This window comes from Pelmatolapia mariae, linkage group LG3_W, assembly GCF_036321145.2.
Source record: "Pelmatolapia mariae isolate MD_Pm_ZW linkage group LG3_W, Pm_UMD_F_2, whole genome shotgun sequence".
In the NCBI taxonomy this organism is placed as follows: Eukaryota; Metazoa; Chordata; class Actinopteri; order Cichliformes; family Cichlidae; genus Pelmatolapia; species Pelmatolapia mariae.
The window spans coordinates 5,153,562-5,178,639 of record NC_086229.1 but is presented as its reverse complement, the minus strand read 5'-3'; the positions used below and the strand labels follow the sequence as shown (position 1 = coordinate 5,178,639).

Here is a 25,078-nt window from a genome sequence, read left to right as displayed (position 1 = left end):
TAGACTTTATCACAGTAGAAGTGCTGTAACTAAGTTTAGGGCTGTAAAAGGTTCAGTTCCTTTATTTCAATCACAAGGCAAAGCAAAGCGCACACTTTGGAGACCAACACACTACATCCCATGCAGTCTATCCTAAAGCTGATCTAAAAACATCCTAATGCAACGGTTACAATTATAATCTATTGCCCATTAAGGTTGATCTTTTGTACAAAGGTGAAGTACTGACTGTCACGGTTCGGCATGGCGGACCGTGGGGATATGGGGAATGAGGAGGACCCAGTCGCGGTGTGTATAAACAGTGCGTTTATTTACAGTGAATGGAATAATGACAATAAATCCCCTGTGATTTCCCCTGACTCCCGTGTCGTGTCTCAGTGCTCTCCGCTCCCGTGTCTCAGCACTCCGCATGCTGGCTGCTGTCTGGCGCTCCACACTTCTCCTGGGGACACAAATAGAGGCAGCCGTCAGGACACATACAACCGCGGGCATACACACACACACACACACACACACACACACACACACAGACACACTAACTAAACTGGAAAACTAACATGGAGTCTAACGCAATGATCCCGCGTCGGTGGGAGTTCCAAGACTCTCCTAAGTAGCTCCCCCGACGAGCCCTGATCAGCGGCAGGTGTGTGGCTTCGGGTGTGGCCAGTCTCCTAGCAGGGCCACACCCACCAGGCCTGAAGGTGCCTAAAAACGAATGCACAGACACACAGCCACCCACACACACACATATGTACAAGCATAGAGAAAGGGGAGCAACACCAAAAATACATAACAATATAACAGGTCCATGACTGCCCAGGGGTCCTGGGTCACCCAGTCCCAGGACCCTGACACTGACAAAACATCTATGGTAATTATACTTACTTTGTCTACCCATCACCTACAGTAACTTTTGCCACCTTTTATCAAAGAGGTTGTTTGTTCCTTAGATATATATGTATATATATGGTTATAAGTTTTCCTTCTACCAGCCTTCAGGCACGGCTCCTATATTACGAAAAGCTATTAAATGCCATATTTGGCTTTAATACTCTTACACAACCCTGCTCATAAGATGAACATGTTAAGGCATTTCATTCAGTCTGCAAGCTCCACTGCCTCCTTCCTGTTATACTATTTCCAATCACCCTATGCCCTACATTCTCTACACTACATTCATTGTAAAGTGCTTTGGGTGCCTTGAAAAGCGCTATATAAATCCAATGCATTATTATTATCATTATTATTATTATTACACTAGTGAATAACATATGTTTAAAGGCCTCCCCTCACACTCCTCACAGCGTATGACACTGAATACTGTAGCTCCTGTGGAAAATAGACCCTAAAAGTACTTGGTATAATAACTCATGAGCTGGAGAGGAAATGGCGTGTCACAAATTTAGAAGATCATCATTTAGCCTGGAGAAATCGTTTGAAAGCCCTCTGTGAAACCAGAACATCTTACTATTCATTATTCATTATTCATTCATTCATTCATTTATTGTAGAAAATAAGAACAACCCCAGGTTTCTCTTCAGCACTGTAGCCAGGCTGACAAAAAGTCAGCCAACCATCCCTTTAACGCTAAATAGTAATGACTTCATGAACTTCTTCACAAATATCATTTTAATCATTAGAGAAAAAAATTACCAATAATCATCCCACAGATGTAATATTATCTGCTTTTAGTATCATTCATATTCATTTAGACTCTTTTTCTCCAATTGATCTTTCTGAGTTAACTTCAATAATTACTAATTACTAATAACTCCAGCTGTGTGTCTTTTTTTCATTGTTGCTGAAGTGCAGGACGAATCGCGTTCCTTTTCCCCTCAATACAGAAGTATTGTAATTGGTCCAGCCCAGAGTTGATCATGACCAATTGGCTAATCCACCACCTTTTATTGTTTATACCGCTACAAAAACAGACAAACATAAAAATGAAAAATCTCAAGAGGGGCTGCGTCTGTGTGGATAATAACAAACACTGAAATACATTTTTTGCACGCAGCAATGAATTTTGTTCACTCAAATTTAGCTTTTCTTTGCTCAAAAAGAATTTCTCCTCAGAATGCAACACTTGCAGCTGCAAAAATTTTTTTTAATGTGCACTCAAATTGTTTTTCTGTGCGCTCAGAATAGTGGCACAAAAATAACGCCATATGATATGAAGCGTCAAAGTGTCACTTCAGTAATGCTGCTGGGAGAAAGAAGTGTTGACTCATGTTTTTTAATAGAAGACTTCAGGAGTTTATTTTAAGTTTACAGAAGTTTACAGAATATCTGGTATGATGACAGTTTAACTTCTCACGGTCCGTGTTATATGTATCTATTTATCATGTATGCTACTTTGCTCTGTGGACTGTAAAATGTTTCATTGTATTCATGAAATAAACCAGAATCTCAATGTCCGAATCTTTTACTGTTTTTCTGCTTTTGTTCACTCCAAGTTTGACAAAAACCCACAGCTCACAAACAACGTGGCGCAATCTCAGTGTATTTAGCTGCTTTTTCACTAACACAATCAGTCGACTGAGAGGTGTCAAATGATTGTGATTGTGAGGTGTCTTTTAATCTTGACAACAAAGACCTTAGTCATCTAAATCTGCCATTTATCATCTTGTAAAATGTTCCCTCTGCTTCTTTGCACGTCTCCCCTGACACTCTCTTCTTCACCTGTCCTGTGCAGCTGGTCCAACCGCTGCCTCCTTAAACTGGTGTGTTTCAATCTCTTTACCTCTGTTGTGAAGTTCACACAAAGTTTGTGGTGACAAAATCAAACTGATGAAGATCTGGTTTGAAAAACACGCACTCACGAGACAAAATAAAAACAGACTGCTCAAAGTAAAAGCAGAGCCCTCGCAGTTGGTAGTACAAAACACAGTGACAATGTGCGTATTAGATACCCTCACTCCAAAAGGATAAATATTAAAAAAAAAGAATATCCAAGAAGATCATCCTAAGAAATGGTATTGAGGGGGGGTGTAACAGTGAGGGGGTGTAACAGTGAGGGGGGGGGAGCAGCCAAATTTTCACCTGAAAATGTACAATTTTAGTAAAAACAATACTCTGTAGTTTGATACTGTCGTTGCAGACAAAGTGGATGTTTATAGCACTTGGACGTCTGTGGCTCAGGTGGTAGAGCAGATCAGCTACTGATCAGAAGCTTGGTGGTTCGATCCTAGACTTCCTCAGTCTGCATGCTAAGTGTCCTTGGGCAAGATACTAACCCCAAATCCGATGCATTCCTCGGAGTGTGACTGTGTGTGAATGTAGATTAGTTTGCACTTGTGTTTAGAAGTGCTTGCATGAATGAGGCATGTTGTATAGAGCGCTTTGAGTACTCTGGAAGAGAGAAAAGCACTAAATAAGAATCAGTCCATTTACCCTTTGAAATGCTGTAAGTCTCCTTATCAGCTGGAAATATTAAAGCCATAAAATGACTTTTGAGAGCGGCTAAAAACTACTGAACAACAGCAATGTTGAGCCTGATCCAAAATTTGAATGTATATGTGTTGAAGGTGTGGCTCTTGTTGAATCGTTAAACATATTTCTCTTTAATCTGTAGAGCAACAAAAAAACTTTTAATTTTCTTCAGCTTGAATATCGGCAGGTTCTGAGGTAACTGTTTATAAAATGTTGTATCCTATCCAAAAGTTCTTTGCAATTTTACATTGAGAAACATTATCCTTAACATATTTTTCCCTCATAAAGAATCATCACACTGTCATTTAGAATTGTTTCAATAACTTGTGTCTTAACTCATTCCATCATACAGAAAATAAAAAAGCCACGTGGTTCACTTACATTACAAAATGTTAGAAATATAAGCCGTCCATAACGGCGGTGGGAGTTTAAAATGCAAACTAATGGAAGCAGAAGTAGAAGACTATAATGTCACAGAGCACACAGTGTCTATTATTGTGTAGACATTTATAAATAAGGGCTTAATAAAGACACTTAAGAAATATGCAGATGGAGTGATCTTAATCAAAAGTGGAAGTTACATCTGTTACATCTAACTTTAAAAATCTGAGGCTGTGTGAGTAAAGCTGGCCCTACTCACTGCGTGTAACAAACCATCTATGTGTGTGTGGGATTGCTCCACGTTGTTTGTGAGCTGTGGGTTTTGTCAAACTTTAACCTAAACCCAGTTTAGCTCAATGTTAGGTTTTGCATTAGTTTTGCCTTTGCCCCTTGTTTATATCTTTTTATCAGCCCTATTAAACGGCATGTTAATCCTACAGTTTTGTGCACTGTGCTCTTTGTGCACAGTGCACATAAATGGCTTCTTTCACTCCTCTTTCAAACCATCTTCTCTGTCCTAAATGTGAACATTGGTGTCCTTCACCCAAAGGGGTTTGTTTGGTTTCCAGTGTTTTCGTACACTAGAAACCAAGGGTTCCCACACGGGTATGTCCACCTTTCCAAAACCCAGAGAAAGCACATGAACCACTAAAGATGAATACCCAAGTGTTGGACCCCTCAGAGTGGTGGTGTGTTTACCCGAATGAGCTATAACATTACAGTCTTTTATGTGACAAGCCTTTGTTCTTTTTATATTAAATGTTAATATGCTGTGGAGTTGTCTGCTGAAAGATAATATTTCATCTCTTATTTTATTTTGTTTCGTGTGTTTAAAAATCCCCACTGTGACAGTGTTAGATGTTTTAGCCTTTGAGTCATTATTATCCATTCTCCTGCCAGCGAGGAGACAAACAGAAGACATTCTCTTGCTGCTTACTTTAGACATCATAGTTTGGTTTTCATGGACTGACTGAAAGGCCATGTGCACATATCCCAGAGTTAAGAAGAAATTATTTGTAACACAACATCAGCTGAAGTTGTCACGGTCCTGGGTTTGTTACCCAGTGTTTTGTGTTTTTGGGTGAAGTTTCATTCTTTGTATTATGGTTTTCTGTTGTACTATACTTAGTGTTCCTGATTTCTGTTCTGTTCCTGTGCCTCACCTTTCCTCCAGTCATGTTTCCATGCCCCAGTGTCTGCGCCTCTGTGTCTGTCTTGTACTTCCTGTTTTACTTTGACAATCGGTGTTCTGTGTCAATGCCCTCAGTTTTGCTCTCTTGCCCGCCTTGTCACATGTGATTAATCCCAGCCATGTTCCCACCTGTTCCCCATCCTCTCGTTGCCCTGCTTGTGTATTTTTACTGTGTTTCCCTCTTTTCCTTCCCCAATTGTCTGATTATCGTCCTGAATGTCATCCCAGGTGTTTTAGTGCCACCGGTTCCTAGTTTCAGATGTTTTGTATTATTGGTTTCTTTGTTGGTTTTCTTTGTATTTCACACCGTTAAGTTTAGCTGTTCAAGTTTACGTCTTTGTTAGTTTATCGTATTCAATTCAATTCAATTCAATTTTATTTATATAGCGCCAAATCACAACAAAAGTCGCCTCAAGGCGCTTTATATTGTACAGTAGATAGCACAATAATAAATACAGAGAAAAGGCCAACAATCATATCATATGACCCCCTATGAGCAAGCACTTTGGCGACAGTGGGAAGGAAAAACTCCCTTTTAACAGGAAGAAACCTCCGGCAGAACCAGGCTCAGGGAGGGGCGGCCATCTGCTGCGACCAGTTGGGGTGAAGAAGGAAAACAGGATGAAAGACATGCTGTGGAAGAGAGACAGAGATTAATAACAGATATGATTCGATGCAGAGAGGTCTATTAACACATAGTGAGTGAGAAGGTGACTGGAAAGGAAAAACTCAATGCATCATGGGAATCCCCGGCAGCCTACGTCTATTGCAGCATAACTAAGGGAGGATTCAGGGTCACCTGGTCCAGCCCTAACTATATGCTTTAGCAAAAAGGAAAGTTTTAAGCCTAATCTTAAAAGTAGAGATAGTGTCTGTCTCCCGAATCCAAACTGGAAGCTGGTTCCACAGAAGAGGGGCCTGAAAACTGAAGGCTCTCCCTCCCATTCTACTTTTAAATACCCTAGGAACAGCAAGTAGGCCTGCAGAGCGAGAGCGAAGTGCTCTAATAGGGTGATATGGTACTACAAGGTCATTAAGATAAGATGGGGCCTGATTATTTAAGACCTTGTAAGTGAGGAGCAGGATTTTGAATTCAATTCTGGATTTAACAGGAAGCCAATGAAGGGAAGCCAAAACAGGAGAAATATGCTCTCTCTTCCTAGTCCCTGTCAGGACTCTTGCTGCAGCATTTTGGATTAACTGAAGACTTTTCAGCGAGTTTTTAGGACATCCTGATAGTAATGAATTACAGTAGTCCAGCCTGGAAGTAATAAATGCATGAACTAGTTTTCCTGTCTTTTGTTTATAGTGTTTTTGTGAAGCCCAAATAAAGTTTATTTTGTTAAACCTGCACCTGTCTCTCTGTTGTCTGTAGTGACGGCCAAATGAAGCTTTCTGAAGCACTGAAGCTTGTTCTGAACACCGATTTATTGCTCAAAGCTTTTCAGCACAGTCCTCTCTGGTGACATCTGGTGGCCAAAAATATGGAGAGCAGCTTGAATCTACAAATTAAAAGGAACTGCTTCATTGTGATCTCCACTCTACAGAGTGTAGTTCACAATTCTGCCTGATATCGGGTCACCGTTGTGCGAATTGTTATGTTTATTTGTTTAATAAATAAATCTGATTAATAAACTTTCCTTGTTTAAACGTTCACCATGCTGTGGTCTTTCTTTGCTTGTGACTTCTTGATGTTGGTAAATGCAATAGATAAAAAACACATATAATATACACATAATGTACAACACATTATGGAGTATGCTTCTGCTGTGAGTTACTTATGCAATTAATCACTGGACAGCTGGTATGTTTATAAATAGGATATTAGGCCAGTGTCCTTCTACATACTTTGGCCTGGGTGTCGAACTTTTTGTGAACCAGAAAGGGGACGTCTTTCTGGTTTTGAACGTCTAAAGTATAACATGATGTATTTAAGGTAACCATTTTTCATTTTTATTTAAGAAAAGAATTTGTTCCACTGTGCGATGGCTGAGTGTCTTTTCTTGTAGATAATTTCACCGACCTCAGAGAAAATCCTCTCACATGAACAGAAGACGCTGGTGTGCAGAAACTGTAGAGATGCAGGTGTACGGTCTTCCTGGGTCCCACAGACTATCAGATAAAAAGAATAAACACATTGAATTGCTGCACATTTTGTAGAATAACATTTTAAGATTATTTAAAAAAATACTTTTTTTTTTTTCATTTTGTTAAACTCAAATCAAATAGAAATGTTTTAAAGTTATTTAATGATATTTATATTATCAAAAGCAGATTTTTGTTTTGTTCAGACATTTTAGGTTTTTCACATTTTCAGATAAATCAAACACACAAAATAAAAGCGAACAACAAGAACACAAAGCTGGCAAACCCACCTGACTGACCAAAGTCAACTCAAAATACTCCCACACGACAGAATCTTTTTCTCACTGGCTCCATAGCTCCCAGTAGAATGATCAGTGGTTTGCTATCTGTCACCATGAAAACTCTCCACAAATCCCGGGAATGATTCACTTCCCTATAAACCACTTAATCACTTATGTTCTAAATGAAGCTCCGGACGTCAATGATCACGTGACTCTGGCCAAACTAATCAAGCCTCAACACAGTGCTTCTGAAGCAGTGTGTTGGTTTTTCTGACACACGCACCAAAGCGTCAGCTTCAAGCGGGCCACCTCTAGTTATCTGCATTTGGATCCACATTATTCTCTCCACACGGTCTCATTTTTTTCCATTTCAATACTGATCACAAGTTAAAGGAAACAAATATTCAGATTTCACAATATTCTCTCAGTGGAAGTTTTGGTTATTGTTAGAGCAAGTTAAGGTTGCACGGTAGATGTGATGATGAGGATGATGTTCTGAAGCTGTTAAGAAAGTGCTCCAGTCCATAAAAAACTCCGTGAATGGTATTCAGGGCCATCGATCAATGGTGATGATAATTTGCATATCAAGGAACTAACCTCACAAACCATTGTTGACCCAGTGAGCTGGTTTCAGTCAGAAGACTGAAGTTGATCCTGTTCATCTGGACGTTTTCAGTGGGAGAAACGTTTGGTTACTCAACCAAGGGACTTCTTCATTATCAGCTTACTGCAGGTTTCTAACCTTATAAACAGGACATTTGCACAATAACTGAAACCAGCCCACTGAATGAACAATGGACTGGGAGGTCAGAAATGTTTCTCCCACTGAAAATGCTACATCCAGATGCACACAATCAACCTTTTGGGATATAACTAATTACTTTTTCAAAGTAACTTGTGCAACACTGGTGGCAGCAGGTCGCAGGTAAGGGATTTTGTACACGTGTTCATTGAGTACATGTTAGGTAAAGTAGCACAGACACAATATTACTGTTAAAGATGGAGTAAACTAGCAGTTAATTTTATGTAGACTTCTTCTTAATTTTCACCCGCCTCTCTGTCCTTTCTGGAAACCAGGCTTCTTTTTAAGCATCATCACCTTCATCATGTTCTTCCTGCTGATCAACTACTTCAAAATTAAAGCCACTGACGTCTCTCTAATTTTTTATTTTTTTTAAAAGAGACTTTCAAAATAATCTTTTATTTTGAAAGTGTCATATGAGGCCCGGTTGGTTCAGATTCGCTTCCGGTGTAAATCGAAAAAAGACTTCGTTGTTGTGAGTCAGCGGAGAGTCGGAGGATGTGTCCGCAGAGTTAGTTCAGAGAGATTAAAGGCGATCAGCTGGATTTCCTTCATGATGAAGATGAATATGAAGACACGTGTGCTGTTTGTGATCCTCGCTGTCGGTAAGATTCCCGTCCTTTGTCACCGCGGACACTCACGGGAGAGGAGCTGGGAGCTAACGAGGCTTAAAAAGTTCTTGGGCATCTATGTCGCACAGTACGGTAAACAAGGGAGATTTTGTGGCGCATTTAAGTGCACCCCGTAAACCTAGACATCTGTGGAGGTTTACTGACAGTACCTGTAGTTGTTGATTTTTTTTTTGTTTCTGTTTAATGATTTTAGAACATATATCTTTACCTTAACCTGCTACAGCACAATTTCCAGTTAATCAAAGTTGTGAGTGGGACAAAGAGTGGTTATAATTATTAGTATTATCATAAATGTTTGTGAGTGTTGTCCTTTTACCAGAGTTACAGTCGGAAGAGACGCTTTCCTGCTAAACTTACTTACGAGCTGTACTTATACGCACCATGAATTCCCCGTTTGCGTCCACACTGGGAGCCGTAAATACGAATGTAAACGAGCAAGTATTTTTAACGCGCCGCAATTGCGACCGCGCCTTGTTTCTCTGATCATATCTGCACACATGTCACCAACGCGCGAGGCTCGCATTAGCTTACATACACACACTGCTGTCTGTGTAACACACAAAGCTGCTCTTGGTGATTTACATTATGTCCTGTGGGCGCCATGTTTGGGCGGAACTTGCAGTGTGATTGTGTGTCAGGAAGCTGAAGGAGTTGCTGGAGCTGCTAGTGTGTGTGTGTCTGTTTGACCTGCTGACCTCAGCAGCTCCTGCCTAGTGCTGGGCGATATGGAAAAAATATTTATCACGATATGAATCATTTTATATCACGATAACGATATATATCACGATATACCACCTGACCTGTGGTCATCTGGAAAGTATGCAGTCTTTAAACAGCGAGTGGAGAGGGTGCAGTCTTTGTTTTGAGTTGCTGTAAAGCATGTCGCAAATCCGGGTGCATGTAAAGCAGCACCATGTTGCAAAACCACAAGACAGTTTCTTTCAAGTCAAGTCAAGCTTTATTGTCACTTCAATCATATACAGTTTGTACACAGTGAAGCGAAACAACGTTCCTCCAGGGCCAAGGTGCTACATGCAACATAAATAAACAGAAAATACTAAACTAGCTAACTAGTGACAAGACAGACTGATCTAACATAAATTAACAAAAACTATCTAACTATCTAGGTAGTGCAAAAAAGTGTGGAAAAATATAATTTTTTATACTTTATTTTCTCTTGTTAAGAGTATGTATAGTGAGAAGACAACACTAATATATTTGCTATTTGACCCTTTAAGACTAGGGCATCTAGGTATCGTCACTGATTTCTAGAATCGATTCAATTCCGATTCACAAGGTCCCGAATCGATTCGATCCACGATTCGATTTAATTCGATTTGAATCTGGGAAATTTTGACAGTCAGAAATATTATAATTCAGATCAGTACATTTACATATTGTATCAATAAAAAGGAAGCTGACACACGCAAGACTTTATGAAAGGTGCATCACAGCAAAGTGTCAGAGTAGCTGAAGTTAAAACACAGAAAAACATGAAGGTGATTTTCCTGGCCTGGGATTTTATAAAAAATATTCTGCAGTACATCAAAAACGAAAGAAACTCATTAATCAACATATGAACATTTCCTCTGACATTAGTGGTTTTATTGGAGACACGGCTGAGCATTTTGCATAATTTTAAAAAGTTTAAATTTGTTCAGTATTGAACGGCATAAATTAGGCTTTCTTTTCGGAAGTAAGTAAAAGGGAAAAAAACAGCGGCCGACGGCGCTGTAAACAACGGTAGAGAGAGAGAGAGAGATGCATCGTTTTGGAGGCAAAACCGTAAAAGTCAATTCATTCAAGTGAATTCATGACGATGTTTATGTGAAGCGTAGTTTGGATCTTCTTTTGCTGCTGTTTCGGTCAATATTGTTTGGAGAGAGATCAAACTAACAGCTTTAGAAACAGCACAAAAACGGCGTGAACACACAGCACGGACCCGCCGACATCTCACTGATTCTGATCCGCGCTGTGTGTTTACGTCTTTGTGCAGAATCCGTGTTCCTCCTCTCATTTACTGTCTTAGCTGTTTGGTGGTTGTTGAAATTTTGTGAGGTTTCACAGATTTTGGCATTTCTGGTAAAATAAATTTATATTAAAAAATCGATTCTGGATTTTAATGAATCGATTTTACATTTTACATTTTAATCGATTTTAAAACCCACCCCTACTCCAGATGTTCCAGCAGACAGAACATCTGCAGGTGTAACAGATGTGGGTGCATAGTTTACTGAGTCTACACAGCGACACAGACAGCTTCCTGTCCTGGAGATGTTTCAAATTCCCATCCCAGCACACACACACACACACACACACACAGAAGACTTTATTAAACATTTAAATTAATATAAAAATAATAATTAAATAAAAAATAAATAATAATAAAAATAATATATAAATAATAAATAAATATTAATTGATGATGCTGATCAGCACAGACGTGTTCACTCAGTCTTGCTGATAAACTCACATTTATTCATTTTTTTAGTCTCATGTTTCTCCTCACATCTCCTCCTCTCAGCCGCACACTGAGCTGCAGGTAACTGTTCACCTGATCACACTGTCAGGTTACCATGGAAACCACACTGATTAAACTTGTGTTTGTGTCCTCAGTGTCCCAGCATGCATCAGGGGTGGAGGTGTATGAGGGGGAGGAGTCTGTCCTGCTGCCCTGTAAGCTTGTTGTTCCTGAGGATCATGCAGTCGTGTGGAAACGTGAAGATCTGACTTCTTTCATCGTTCACACCATCGTGGAGGGAAAAGATGATCTTATCAACCAAAACCCTCGTTATGGCAACCGAACATCAATGAGAGCCCTGCAGACTGGAGACCTCAGCCTCACTCTGAGGAACCCCACGTTCACCGACAGTGGGACCTACACCTGTGCCACCCGCATCCATGGAGTGGACAAGGAGAGGACTGAAGTCCAACTGAAGGTCAAAGGTCAGTGCTGCAGGTTCAGGTCAAAGGTCACACTGAATCATATCACACACATTCAGAAAGATAAAGTTCAGTAACATGAAATATTCCACGTATGTAAACACGTTCAGTTACACAGAAGAGACTTAAGCAAGTTTGTGTTTCCATGGAAACCTGAACAAGTGTATCATTGTTGTAGCTCTCTGTGACATCACCATCCGCCTGTAACACAAGGTGGATGCTTATGAACAGTCTGTGTGACCTCGTTAGTCACAGAGCTTCAGACCCCTCACTCCAGCTGTGCATCTGACCCTGATGAGGTCAAAGGTCAGGTCCAGAGTCACAGACAGACGACGTTTGTGCTGCTTCATGTTCTGTTTAGTGATGAAGAACCATCACCATCCCAACCATCACCTCACACTGACTCATTATTGATCAACAGCACAGACGCTGGTCACTGACTGATTAAACAGGTCTGTGGTTCAGCAGTGCTCAGCTAGAAGGTCAAATAGAAGAACATGATCAGAGGTCAGAGGTCATACAGGATGATGTTCTTCTTTGTGTTCCTTACAGAACGTCCTGTCTGGCCCAAAGTCCTCCCAGCTGTCCTGGTTCCTGTCCTTCTCCTCGGTGCTGTCATTATTTTCCTCCTGTATCGTGTGACACAAAGAGAGAAGCTCATGACAGGTGAGTCTGTGTGTGACTGACATTCACTCTGCTGTGGACTGCAACTAGTCTGTGACCTTTGACCTCCACACATGAACACACACACACCTGTCAGCTCCTGTACGTCCAATCAGCCTGAATGACATCATCAAACAGTAGCTGATTGGCTGTTAGGTGGAGGTGATGTGGTAGTCAGGTCCAACCAACAGCAGCATTAGTCTGTGGTTCAGATGCATGAGCTACTGTTTCCATGGACACAACCCCTGATGTTTCAAAATAAAAGCACAGCCGGAGTAAAACCAAACCTGCATTATTGTTTCAGTTAAATTATTATAAATTATTTATTTTTATCAGATTACAAACTGAAATCATTTGTCAGTTTATTACTATTATGATATGAAATTAATGAATGATGACATGATGGTGAGCTGAGGTGTTTCCATGGTAACAGGCTGATTATTTGATGGTCACAGGTGGAGAAGCTGATGGAGGCTGAATGAATCTAACAGCTGGTTAACCTGTTACCTGTGCTGTGGTTCAGTCTGTCCCTGTGCTCTGTCCCACAGAGGCTCAGCTGACACCACTGGAGGTGATGGAGGGGGCGCCGTCTGTCCTGCTGCCCTACACACACACATGCTGTCTGGGTGAGGTCGTCAAAGTGGAGTGGATCTTTGTGACGGATGAAAACAAGAAGGTGTTTGTGTTTGAGAACGGTCAGATCAAACATGACCAACAACATAGAGATTACAGAGAGCGCGCAGAGATGGAGTCATTCCCACCCAAGGAGAAGAAGACAGACCAGCTGAATTGGTCTGAAGTTGACCTCAGTCTGACCCTGAGGAACCCCGTCTGTGCAGATGGAGGAGTTTACCTCTGCATCATCCACGACAAGGCTGTGAACACCATGAAACTCAAGCTAGTGCCGCTCCTGGTCAAAGGTCAGTGTGAGAGAGTGTGAGCTGGCAGCAGCTGCTGATGGCTCACACATATTTATTTAAACAGTTTCTACATGAAATTTCATACTGATACCATTTACTGTGACAGTACTGACTGCAGGGATCATCTTTAACATGCTTAAACAGTCACAACCATCATCTGCACACACAGTGTGAGCCCAGAGGCATGCTGGGTAACTGTCATCCAGCAGTGAGCACCTCTGATCCACCAACACATGACAACAGGGTGACCTGAGCTTCAGTCTGAGGCTTCATTAGCTTCACTGCTGTGTTTCTCTCCTGCAGAGCCTCTGATGACGACCATTAGAGCTTCACTCGGGAGAGGCAACAGTGCGGCTTCCAAGCCTCTGCCTCCATTTCGTGTGTCTAAAGAGTAAGTCCAAGTTTGGCCCTGCTTTTGACTGAATAACTGATTCAACCTCTGTGAGTAAAGGGGGGGGGGTGCTAGTGTAATAAACACAGTTTAAAGAGGTAGAAATGTTGGTTGGATTATAGTATAAATAGAGATACGATGTGTAAATAAAATGCAATGTCCACGAGTTTAAAGAGCATAGTTATCCTCCAATCATGGTGGAGGTAGGGCGTGTTTGACAGCCTGTGGGTAAAAACTTCTGTTGAGTCTGTTTGTCTTCGTCCTGATGGACCTGTAACGTTTACCAGAGGAGGGGGGTGTCCAGGGAGTGAGGTGTCCTTGATGATGATGCTGGCTTTCTTCTGAAGTCTGCCAGTATAAATGATGAGCTGCTCAAAACATTTGGTGATTATGGTGTCAAAGCAACTGGACGATAGTCATTCAAGCAGCTGTGTTCTTCTTGGGCACTGCAACGATGGTGGCTGACTCAAAGCAGGACGGTCCTACAGACTGCAGCATGACTGTGCCACACACATCACACCATGAACACACCTTACCGCTGGCTTCCTGTGGATACAGGTGGCCTCTTCATGGTGAACCAGAGCAGGACTTAGGCATACACTAGCTTCTCTAAACACATACACTATATACATAAACTAGAGAGGGACCGAGCCGGTATTACCTATCAGTATTGGTCCAATCCTGACCTAAATTACTGAAAAAACGTAACACAATCCATTAAATATAGTGACCTTTGCATGTTGGAGCAGTGTGCATCACGTGATAGAGCGGCTGTTGTGTGCATGTCGGTGGTCTGGAGTTCGCAGCATCTGGAGCCTCGCTATGTGCTGCCAAACCAGGTGTTGTGCCAAGGTAGGCGTCCCCGACAAACTGTGCTCCCCCTGCGTTGTGAGCATTCACTAGGCATGGAGTGCGAATCCAGTTTGCTCCGCCTCCATTACAGACAGACGTGGCAGTAGTGATGTTTTAGTTTAAAAAGAAAGAGTTTAGACAGTTTGTAACTCTCAGTGATGCCAGTGTTCCTTTGACTTTGAAACCTGAAGCAGCTAATGACGTCAGACTCAACGATCAGATAGGAACTGACTCACTGCTGCCTCTACTGGACACCAGAGGACCTGCAGGTGCTGTTTAGACTCAGAGTCCAGAGCTCAGTCTGTGTCTGTCTGTCCACAGAAAGAAGAACGTTGGAGAATCTCATCCACTGAGCAGTCAGCCAGTCTGATGTGATGAAGCTGGAGATGATGAAGAGGAGGCTGTCTGTCAGCTCGTTCTTCTCCATGGATGTAAAACAGGAAGCTCAGTGTAAAAGCTGAAGCTGTCTCTCTCATGTATGAACTAAAGATGGAGCGTTGTCCTCTCAGTTTCTTCTTCTGTCTGCTGCAGACTCTGCATTGATCACATGATCCATCCGCTGTCTGCATGTTAGTGGATCAGCATCATGCATGTTCATGCAGCCCCTCTGTGATCTTCACACTGAGCATCATCATCATCCCACTGTCAGAGAGGACCAATCAGAGCTCAGATCTTGGCTGTGTCTGCAGACTGACCTCAGATCAGCTCAAAGCTGTGTGTAACATGTCCTCAGAGGTCAGCTGGATCTGCTCAGTGTGACGCTCTCAGAGGAACCTTTAACTTCACTCACACGTCCACCTGAGATCACAGGGAGGGTGGAGGTGTTCACCTGTGCTGCAGTGTTTTTAAATAAAGCTTCTTTAGACTGTGTGTGTTTGCGTGTCTCCAAACAGGACTGCAAGGTTTGGGCAACCTGCCTGACTCAATCAGGTGGGTTTTCCCAGCATCCCTCTGGGAAAAGGTCAAATACATATGAGAGATGCAAGTGGAGGGCGCGCACACACATACAGTGACCACTCTATCTGCAATATATGATGAGACTTATTTAAACGAATGTTTGGCAATTATTGCTATTGCGTGCAAAATGAAAGCACTGCGTTCTGTTTGTTTCATTTATTTTTTTGGTCTTTTATTTTGGAAAATCGTTTGGGAAGTAAGAGGTTTTAGTCAAACCCAGCTGAGGAGCTAATGTAATTTTGCCAGTGTGTAGAAGTGCACAGCAGCTCACGTGTAACACTTAGCAGTGTCATTGTTTTTCATTTAAACATAAAAATAAAAACTTTGTTGCTCAGACTCTGAATGTGTATTTTTATGTGAGCAAACATTTACTCTGACTCTCCTGGGGCCGCACATAGTGAGACGTCACTGCTGACAAAGCGTCTCAGCCCGCCCTCAGAAACTGGACTATCGTGAAGTGGCGCTCGTGCACCTTTGCTGCACACTAATAAAGTCCAGTTGCTGGAGGCAACTGAAGAAATGCTATTTGTGTTTTATTGATGGCTGTTTTTAAAAAATTATAAGCTTAACTTATAAATTTGAACATTAATGTAATGTAACGAACCATTAATTTAATCCCAAACCAAATGTTCAGAATATGCCTTCGCCACACCATCAACGGTCCCTTGAAGTTTGCTACCACACACACACAGCACATGATGTTGACATCTAAGGGATGGGTGTGGTTACTCAGATACAGGTGGTGTTAATAATTAAACTTCAACTTGGTCGAGAACAAAAATTCAATATTCAAATAGTGTTTGTGATAATATTTGTTGTAAATTCTGTAACTGTCTGTTTTAAATTAGCATGACATATATTCAGTGGTGACTTCATTAGCTACACCTGTTTGATTGCTCCCACTGGACTCTCCACCACTGATCCTTAGAACTGAAGAAGCTTCTCGGATGAGAGGTGAAACGTCTTCAAGCAACTCAAGAAGTCCAGACGCTTTTCTTTCCAAGCTCCTTAGTCTACGATGACCTGGATGACTGAGAACCTTCACAGACGCTTGTAGGCTTGTGAAATGGGACGGTCTAGCCTCCGTCGCACTGCCCAGGAAATGAAGGACGCATTTGTGGGCCACATTTTGAACAGCCTTTGAATTGGGACAGCCTTCGTCGCATCGCTGTGACATAATCAGCCTTAAAATGCAACCTTTAAGGCTGCAGAGCCTGAATGGGGATAAAACCAGTGGACATGGAAACACGAGACCTTCACGATAAAACAGGAAACGGAGGAACATGATACAGGAGTGGAGGAGAGGCAGATAAAAGGGAGCGAGAGCAGACATAACTCACACAAGAATTTTACACAAATTCTGAAAACACATCGTAGACACTGGTTTCAGTCAGGAATGAACTGGTTTCAGGTATGAACTGGTGTCGTGCTCTGACCTCAGGCCTTCCTCCTGTAGTTGATGAAACCAGCCAGAGGTAAGATCAGACCCAGGATCAGTCCTGAGGCTCCAATGGAGAGATTGTTTCTCTCTGACTCAGGTATGGACGGGTCTGAGGACACACAGGTGAAAGTCAGACAGGTGTGTAGATACAGACAGGTATTTACCCCAGTCAGTGATCAGAGGTGTCTCCAGGCTGCTGTTCTCCAACATACAGGAGATCTTCTTCTCTCCCCAACACAAATATCAGTGATTCTCTTACAACACTCTAAGAACTGGACCACTACTTTAACATCAAATACATGTAAAAAATAAAAATGATAAAAATAAGGATTCGGTTGAACCCAGTTTTATTTACACAGCACCAAATCACAACAACAGTCGCCCCAAGGTGCTTTATATTGTACAGTAGACACTACAACAATAATACATACAGAGAAAAACCCCAACAACCATTTGACCCCCTATGAGCAAGCACTTTGGTGACAGTGTGAAGGAAAAACTCCCTGCCACTGAGCTCTAATGGGGTGATATGGTACTACAAGGTCTTTAAGATAAGAACGGGCCTGATTATTTAAGACCTTGTATGCGAGGAGCAGGATTTTAAATCCTGGGTTTAACAGGGAGCCAATGAAGGGAAGCTAATACAGGAGCAATATGCCCAGGCTCATAGAAAACAAGTCTGGCCCAAATCCAGCAACAAGCTGGCACTTCTGACTGATTGGTGTCATGGCAGGGTGTATGTCAGCCAGATGTGGGCCAGATCTGGCAATGTTAGCACTATTTATGTCCCTATCTTACTATTTAAGTTAGAAGTTGCAATTCTATACTGCTATGGTAGCCAACGTTTGAAATGCAGATATGACAGGTTTGTCAGTGTACACTTTATTCAAAACCTAGTGAGGGTTTACTCATGTTTGCCACTGTACTGTGCCGCTGTAGCTCAGGAGGTAGAACAGGTCACCTACTGATCTGAAGCTTAGTGGTTCGATTCTTGGCTCCTCCAGTCGGCATGTCAGGTGTGTAAATGTAGTTAGACAGCACTCAGTTTAGAGAAAGTGTGTAATTGGGTGAATGTGGCATGTTATACAGAGCACTTTGAGTAATCTAGGAGTGTAAAAAAAAAGCACTGCATAAGAATCAGTCCATTCACTGTCTGAACAGAGTTTTGTCATGTTACTTTTGCACTATTATGCACATGTTCTTATTACATGGCTTGGTTAAGGTAGGCTGACATCTGGGGCCAGAGCTGAAACTGTTCTGGGCCAGAACAGGACAACCAGTGTGTCTGCAACTGGCTTTGTGTGGGCCACCTCTGGCAAACCAGATTTGGGCCACCAAAGGGCCGTCATTCTTTGCAGTATGTGGGCCATGTGTAAGGACATTGTGTGGGCCAGATCAATTTTGCTATGTGGGTATAGGAGAAATCTGCTCTCTCTTTCTGGTCCCTCTCAGGACTCTTGCTGCAGCATTTTGGATTAGCTGAAGGCTTTTCAGGGAGTTTTTTTGGACATACTGATAATAGTGAATTACAGTAGCGTTAAAGGACATGTCCTGGTCAAAAATGACTCCAAGGTTCCTCACAGCATTACTGGAGGCCAAGGTAATGCCATCCAGAGTAAGAGTTAGTCAAGACTGATGCTCCACACTTAGACCCAACTCACCTGGGTGTGTACTCCAGGTGGGAGTGAGCCTGGTAGTACCAGTCACCTTTGCCATCTCCTCAATGGTGACATCAGAGGTGACTTCCTGTCTATCTCTGAGTCAGCTCACATGGACTGATCAGAGGATCAGTATCTATCATTGCTTACTGTACGGATCAGTGATCAGTGTGTTGATTGGTCATTAGACTGATCAGTGTATTGGTGGTACCTGCTGTGCTGAGGCTGATGAAGAGGAGGCTGAGGCAGACGAAGGATGAAATTTTTTTCAATTCAATTCAATTCAAGTATTTATTGTCATTGTCAAGAACAATGAAATTGTGTTTGGAGCTTCTACAACAGATAATAATAAATACTAAATTCCCCTTAGACCCAAGTGTGACTATTTAACCCAGTGTGACTTCAGTGCAATGAGACGATCCTTAGCAAAAACATGAGAATATGACAGGTAATGTTCATGGGACATTCAGACAAAGACCTGAGAAATATGACAAAGTGCAACAGTGCAACCCGTTCAATTATTGTACTGTGAGATATGATAATTGTCTATTTTTCAGACCAGTTCACTGCTATTAATAAGTTGGATATGGTTATTGTCCGTGAGAGGGGGGGCAGAGAGGGGGGGGGGGGGGGCAGAGTTCAGGAGCCTCACAGCCTGTGGATACAGGCTGTTGGCCAATCTGGACGTTCTGGCCTGTATGGACCTGTACCTTCTCCCTGAGGGCAGCAGGTGGAAAAGGTGGTGCGCAGGGTGATGTTGGTCCCGCAGGATACTGTGCACCCTCCTCAGACAGCGAGTGGGGAAGATGTTGCTAATCTCTGGCAGAATCGTTCCAATAATTCTGCCAGCTTCTTTCACCACCCGCTGGAGTGCTTGCTGGTCGGCCTTGGTGCAGCTGGGGAACCACACTAGAAATCCATACGTCAGAACACTACTGATGGCACAGTTGTAGAAGTTCAACATCAGAGGTCTGGGAATGTGTGCGCTCCGCAGTCTCCTCAGGTAGTAGAGGCGCTGTTGGGCCTTCTGTACAGCTGAGGTGATGTGGTTGCCCCCGGACAAGTCCTCAGTCACAGTTACCCCCAAGAATTTAAAACTGCTCACGCTCTCCACCGCCTCACTGCCAATGAAGAGAGGCAGGTGGTTGTTGTGACCTTTCCTCCGGAAATCTACAATAATCTCCTTAGTCTTTTTGGTGTTTAAGACCAAGTTATTGTCGCGGCACCATGACTCTAGTTGTTGCACCTCTGTCCTGTAGTTTGTCTCATCGTTGTTGGATATGAGTCCGAGCACTGTGGTGTCGTCGGCAAACTTAACAATGAGATTGGACGCGCAGGAGGAAATACAGTCATGAGTGAAGAGAGTGTATAGCAGAGGGCTCAGAACACACCCCTGAGGGGCACCGGTGTTGACCACAAGGGTGGAAGAGGTGTTCTTACCCACTCTGACGCTCTGTCTACGGTTAGTGAGGAAGTCCACAATCCAGTTGCACAGGGAGGAGTTGAGTCCCAGTTGATGGAGTTTGGGACGGAGTTTGTATAGCCGGATGGTATTAAAAGCCGAGCTGTAGTCTATAAAGAGGAGCCGTGCATAGGTGTTCTTGTGCTCCAGGTGCTCCAGTAGTGTGTGCAGCACTGTGGCGATCGCGTCCTCAGTTGACCGGTTCTCCCTGTATGCAAACTGGTGCGGGTCCAGAGATGGTGGAAGGGCAGCTCTGATGTGTTTAATGACCAGTCTCTCCAGGCATTTGGCGGGAATGGGGGTGAGTGCCACAGGTCTGAAATCGTTCAGACATGTGACATTTGACTGTTTGGGGATGGGAACGATGGTTGCTGCTTTGAAACAGGATGGTACCAGTGAACAGGACAGCGAGGTGTTATATATAGAGGTGAAGATGTCCGCCAGGTCCGCAGCACAGTCTTTTAGCACCCGGCCCAGCACTCCATCTGGTCCGGCCGCCTTCCTCGTGTTAATGCTGCGGAACACACGCCTCAGCTCATGAGTGCTCAGGACTGGAGCAGGGTCGGTTGAGGTGAGTGGGGACAGGACAGGGTCAGTCGATGAAGCCATGTTCCTGAGTTCTCCTGACAAACTGACTCAGTCTGACTGAGAGCTGCTCAGAGGACAGGTCACATGACCACAGCATCATCTGTTACCAGGATGAACTCTGTGATACCTTCATCATCACAGAGTAACATTTAGGTCACAGAGACCATCCATTATTGTTATTATTTCAAATGTAGAGCAGCTTTACTTTGATGTTAAAGTGTGGAATCATACTGTATGACATGTGAATGCAACTACAGACTACATGAGAATACACATCTGTAAAATGTTCACTATCAAAAACGCCTGTGTGTGTTTGCAGCATCAGTCCAAACATCTGTCAGCTTTCTACCGACCTGATGCTGGAGCCGTCGTTACATTCAGGTTTATGTTTGTTTATTTTAAAAGTCCAAAAATGAAGTCAGAGCCAAACAGTTCCCTGAAATCATTCTGACCATGAGACGTATTTGTTCTAAGTGTCAGTGTTATTTGTTAATGTATCACAAAGGTTAACAGCAGCACTTGTTGTACAGGATCATGTTGCTACAGACAGGTGGAGACAGTTTTAGAGGATGGCTGAAGGATGTTCTCAGTGGAGATGAGAAGATCTGCAGGGAGCAGCAAACCCACGAACAGGATGAGCATCTGAACATGGACCAGAAGTCTCAGTGTGGAGCCATCAGACCTGCTCCTCTGATCTTCAGTTCTTGTGTCCTTTTCAGACGTCAGCCTCAGCCTTTCCTCCCGTCTCCCCTCATTAAGAACGTCTTCTGACAGCCGTCCTTCTTTGAGACACTTCTGATAAGGCTTCAGTGAACAGTATCAGCTTTCAGCTGTTGTGTCAGATCATTTAGATCCTGTTCACCTGCTGTGGAGTTTTTAGGCCTCACACTTCTGTCCAGCTTCCTCAGGTTTATAAGGACACTCTGACACAACACTGAGATATGCAGTTTTCAGCTAGCGGCTCTTTGGAAAATCAGCTTGTTGGGACAAAAATACTGTTTTATGTTAAACTGTGTTTTCTTAACAGATTCAACTAGAGAAAAGGGAACAGATGAAGTGTTTGCGTGACAGGCTGCTGGGAAGTAAGAGCCTACAAATACCATTTCAGACTGGTTCTTTGCTCAGTCTGTTATGTGCAGACACAACACTGGTCCATTTCACAAGTTTGGACAGTTTTGTCTTTGTTTACCTTCATAACATGTAGAGTGTTTTATATACTTGGATTTAGTTGTTTATAAAGAGTGTGTTGATGTGAAGCACTTAATTTCATAGATCAGACATCTTTCCACAATCACAGTGAAAAAATATTGGCTCTCCAGATAGATATGATGTTTTAAGAGATAAGATAGGATAAGATAAACTTTATTAATCCCTCGGGTGGATTCCTCTGGGAAATTCAGTTTCCCAATAGCACCAACAGAAGTTACGGCATCTGATCAGAATACCATATATACACATATATAAATACAGAGACACTAATCCCACAGAAATAAATATTTTTAGATGTAAAATATGACATGTTTACTGTATTTTCCACACTACAAGGCACACTTAAAATCCTTTAATTTTCTCAAAAATCGACAGTGCACCTTATGTATGAATTCTGGTTTTATGTGGTACATAAAAATCTGTCAAAAATGTTTTAGTAGGACTTTGGTAAGCTACAAAGCCGCACCGCTTGATAGATTGTCGGAGCGTTACGGCTACAGTACTCAGGAGCCTCACGGAGTAATCTGGGTCCAAAACTCCGTCCCCCTCAGGTCCCAAAGTCAAACGAGCGTTGCAGCATCCCTGAGAGTTAAAAACTGTCTAAATTCTTTCATCTTTAATAAAATGATCAGCGTTGCTGCTTTACCAGGTGTAACTATGAAGTTTAACATCCAGGCATCCATGAAAACAGATCACATCTTTATCACAGATGAGATCCTTTAAACAAGATTAAACAGATTTAAACAAATCCTCTCTAGCAGCACATTTCCTCAGAATCTCGTCTATTTTAGGAGCCATGCTTATAGGTAGAATTTGTGATAGGGTTTTGTAGGTCTGATTGCTCTTCATACATGCATTGTTATATTTGCAATCTGACACATGCATGTTACCTGTTCATCACTCCATGTTGTTGTTTTTTTGAAGGAGGGCAATACTGATCTAACTTTTGTCTCAAAGAACAAGTCTTTAATTGTAAAACCTCTGCCATGACTTCATCACCAGGTTTTAGGTACGTTAATATTCCAGAGTCCATTGTGATCAATTTGTCACTACATCAACCACCATATGCTGCAGACACAAACATGATTAGTCCACATGGTGCAACAGCAACCAAATATTAGACTAGATTGTGTGAATAACAATGGCTGTATGATTCCCCTCTGAAACACAGATTTCTGTAAAAGCATCTCACAGTCATGTAGTATTCATTCCACTGTGTGTGGACTGAGTGCAGATGTGGCTCAGGGGGTTGTGTGGAGATGCTGGACTGGTCTAAGATGACCGCAGGTTCCACTGCACAAAAATATCATCAGATGTACACTCAAATAAAATGTTAGCATAAGAGAAAGTGTCAAGTGTCACTTGGCTTATTACATATTTAAGGAAAATTTCTTATTCCACTCTCTCACACACCTGCAAATTCATGAATCTCAACATCAAATGTTCCCCCCAAAATTTGTCAGTTTTATTAAATCGTCGTAGATTTTAGTTTTCATTCTAAAATGAAAATTTTTTTAAAATGTTGGTACGTTTGCAAAGGTTGCATTAATGTTTTTACTTGAGTTTACATCAAGATGAAATGAAGCTCTGTGGGCTTTTTATTGATCAAATAAAAGGAACAAACAAAAACTCTCTTCAGAGGGTTTTTGATACTTACCACGCTAGTTTCCAATCCTCCCTCTATGGCACAGAGTGCAGGGGCACTGGGCACAGCAGGCCTCTCCCAGTTATTGATGCTCAAGGCAAAATGTTTCAAATACTTTTTACCATTTCCTGGAATTATTGCGGCAGCTGACAACAGCACATGTTAAACCTCGCGCCTCGGTTCTCACACACATGCTTCTGATCAGGCTCGTCAGGGGAGCTACTTAACAGAGCGATGGAGCTTCCTCCGGCACAGGATCGTTGAGTTAGACTCCATGTCAGTGTCTCAAGTACTGTTTAGTGTATGCCTGCTGGAGTTGGTGCCGTAACGGCTGCGTCTATGGTTTTTTCCTCAGGAGGAGAGCGGAACACAGGACAGCAGGACGCACGGGGTGTGCGTAGGCACAGGGGCAGAGAGCACGGGATACCAGCACTTGGGAGAAGGCACTACACAGGAGTTGAGGGAGCACATTGGAGATTTATTGTGTGGTGTACCTTTACCCCACTGTAAATAAATGCACTGCTCATTGCACTAAGTCCAGCGTTTGGCCCCTTTCTCCAACATCCCCACTGCTTGCCCTGGCAAACCGTGACAGTATTCGAACGTTGTTACTTTTCGCCTCTGGCCACAGGTTTACTGTACCTCAGAAAGTGGTCACTGTGTGCCTAATAAAGTGTCAGCCATGTTAAATGTGTTTCCCACAGACACAGAGCTGTGTTTTTAGGTCATTACTAGTCACTATGTGTATTGATCTACAATATTTTTTTTTTACCACAGTGAAGTGTTTGTAGTTAAATCTTTGTAAATATAAATCAAATACTCAAGGATCAGAGTTACCTGCCTTCTTCACATATTTAAGTTTGTAGTAGCACAGTCAGAGATGCTGCTGTTGTTCATTTGAATGTTTTTAACTTTGTATGCTAACCAACAGCAGTCACAGTTTAATGTTTCTTGTTCTATTTTGATGGAATAAATAATGTAACATGAATGAATTTCTGCTTCCCTGTATTCATTGAGTTGTCAGTAATGTGATAATAACTCAGACTGGAAGTAATCTTAATGACAAATGAGTTTAAGACTTTCAGAGGACAGAAGGAGACTGACAGGTGACTCAGTGATGTCAGCAGAACCGTTCAGTGCATGAGGACCAGAGTGTTTGTGGATGCAGGTTTCTTTTCTCATTTATTAATCACATATTTAATCATATCACATTAGTTACAGTAATATCACTTTCTCACTTTACCATAGTAAGAGCACTCCTGTCACCAGTTTACATGCATGTGGACAGTTAACACAGTGAGGCTGTTGTAATGGGAGACATTGAACAGACCTGAGATGGTCCTGGTGTTTCACTGGGACGCTCTCTCCACATTGCAGTGTGTTTCTTAAACCCACTTCAAGCTCACTGGGTGTGTTGCAGGTTACTGTTAAATTTTCCATAACAGGAAATACACTGGTCCCTTAATAGTTTCAAGATGAAATATTCAAACACAAATATATGGTCCACTGTTTGTGTGACTGAGGCAGAAATGTCTCTGTGTGCATGTGGA

At 42.3% G+C, this 25,078-nt stretch overlaps 1 protein-coding gene and 1 long non-coding RNA gene across 4 annotated transcripts; one reads left to right on the top strand and one right to left on the bottom strand.

The window, feature by feature from the left end:
* Positions 1-306: 306 nt before the first annotated feature.
* Positions 307-8,064, bottom strand: LOC134615836 (uncharacterized). Of its 3 annotated transcripts, XR_010091359.1 has the most exons (4): positions 7,375-8,064; positions 7,023-7,111; positions 555-702; positions 307-439 (listed from the first exon to the last, which is right to left on the bottom strand). It is a non-coding gene; the product is annotated as an uncharacterized LOC134615836 (long non-coding RNA). The 3 variants fall into 3 exon arrangements; XR_010091358.1 differs by lacking the exon at positions 555-702; XR_010091360.1 differs by lacking the exons at positions 307-439; positions 555-702 and adding an exon at positions 2,290-5,632.
* Positions 8,065-8,599: 535 nt separating this feature from the next.
* On the top strand, positions 8,600-15,864 carry LOC134624170 (uncharacterized). Its single transcript, XM_063469151.1, has 6 exons — positions 8,600-8,772; positions 11,416-11,745; positions 12,295-12,408; positions 12,954-13,325; positions 13,629-13,716; positions 14,890-15,864. The coding sequence occupies exons 1-6, from the start codon at positions 8,721-8,723 to the stop codon at positions 14,936-14,938; spliced, it is 1,005 nt and encodes a 334-aa protein (XP_063325221.1). The 5' UTR covers positions 8,600-8,720; the 3' UTR covers positions 14,939-15,864.
* The last annotated feature ends 9,214 nt before the right edge of the window (positions 15,865-25,078 follow it).

Coding starts and splice junctions, on each gene's coding strand:
- LOC134624170 (XM_063469151.1), top strand. CDS start 8,721: ATGATGAAGATGAATATGAAGACACGTGTGCTGTTTGTGATCCTCGCT. Junction 13,326..13,628: donor AGTGCCGCTCCTGGTCAAAG/GTCAGTGTGAGA, acceptor TCTCTCCTGCAG/AGCCTCTGATGACGACCATT. Junction 13,717..14,889: donor CCATTTCGTGTGTCTAAAGA/GTAAGTCCAAGT, acceptor GTCTGTCCACAG/AAAGAAGAACGTTGGAGAAT.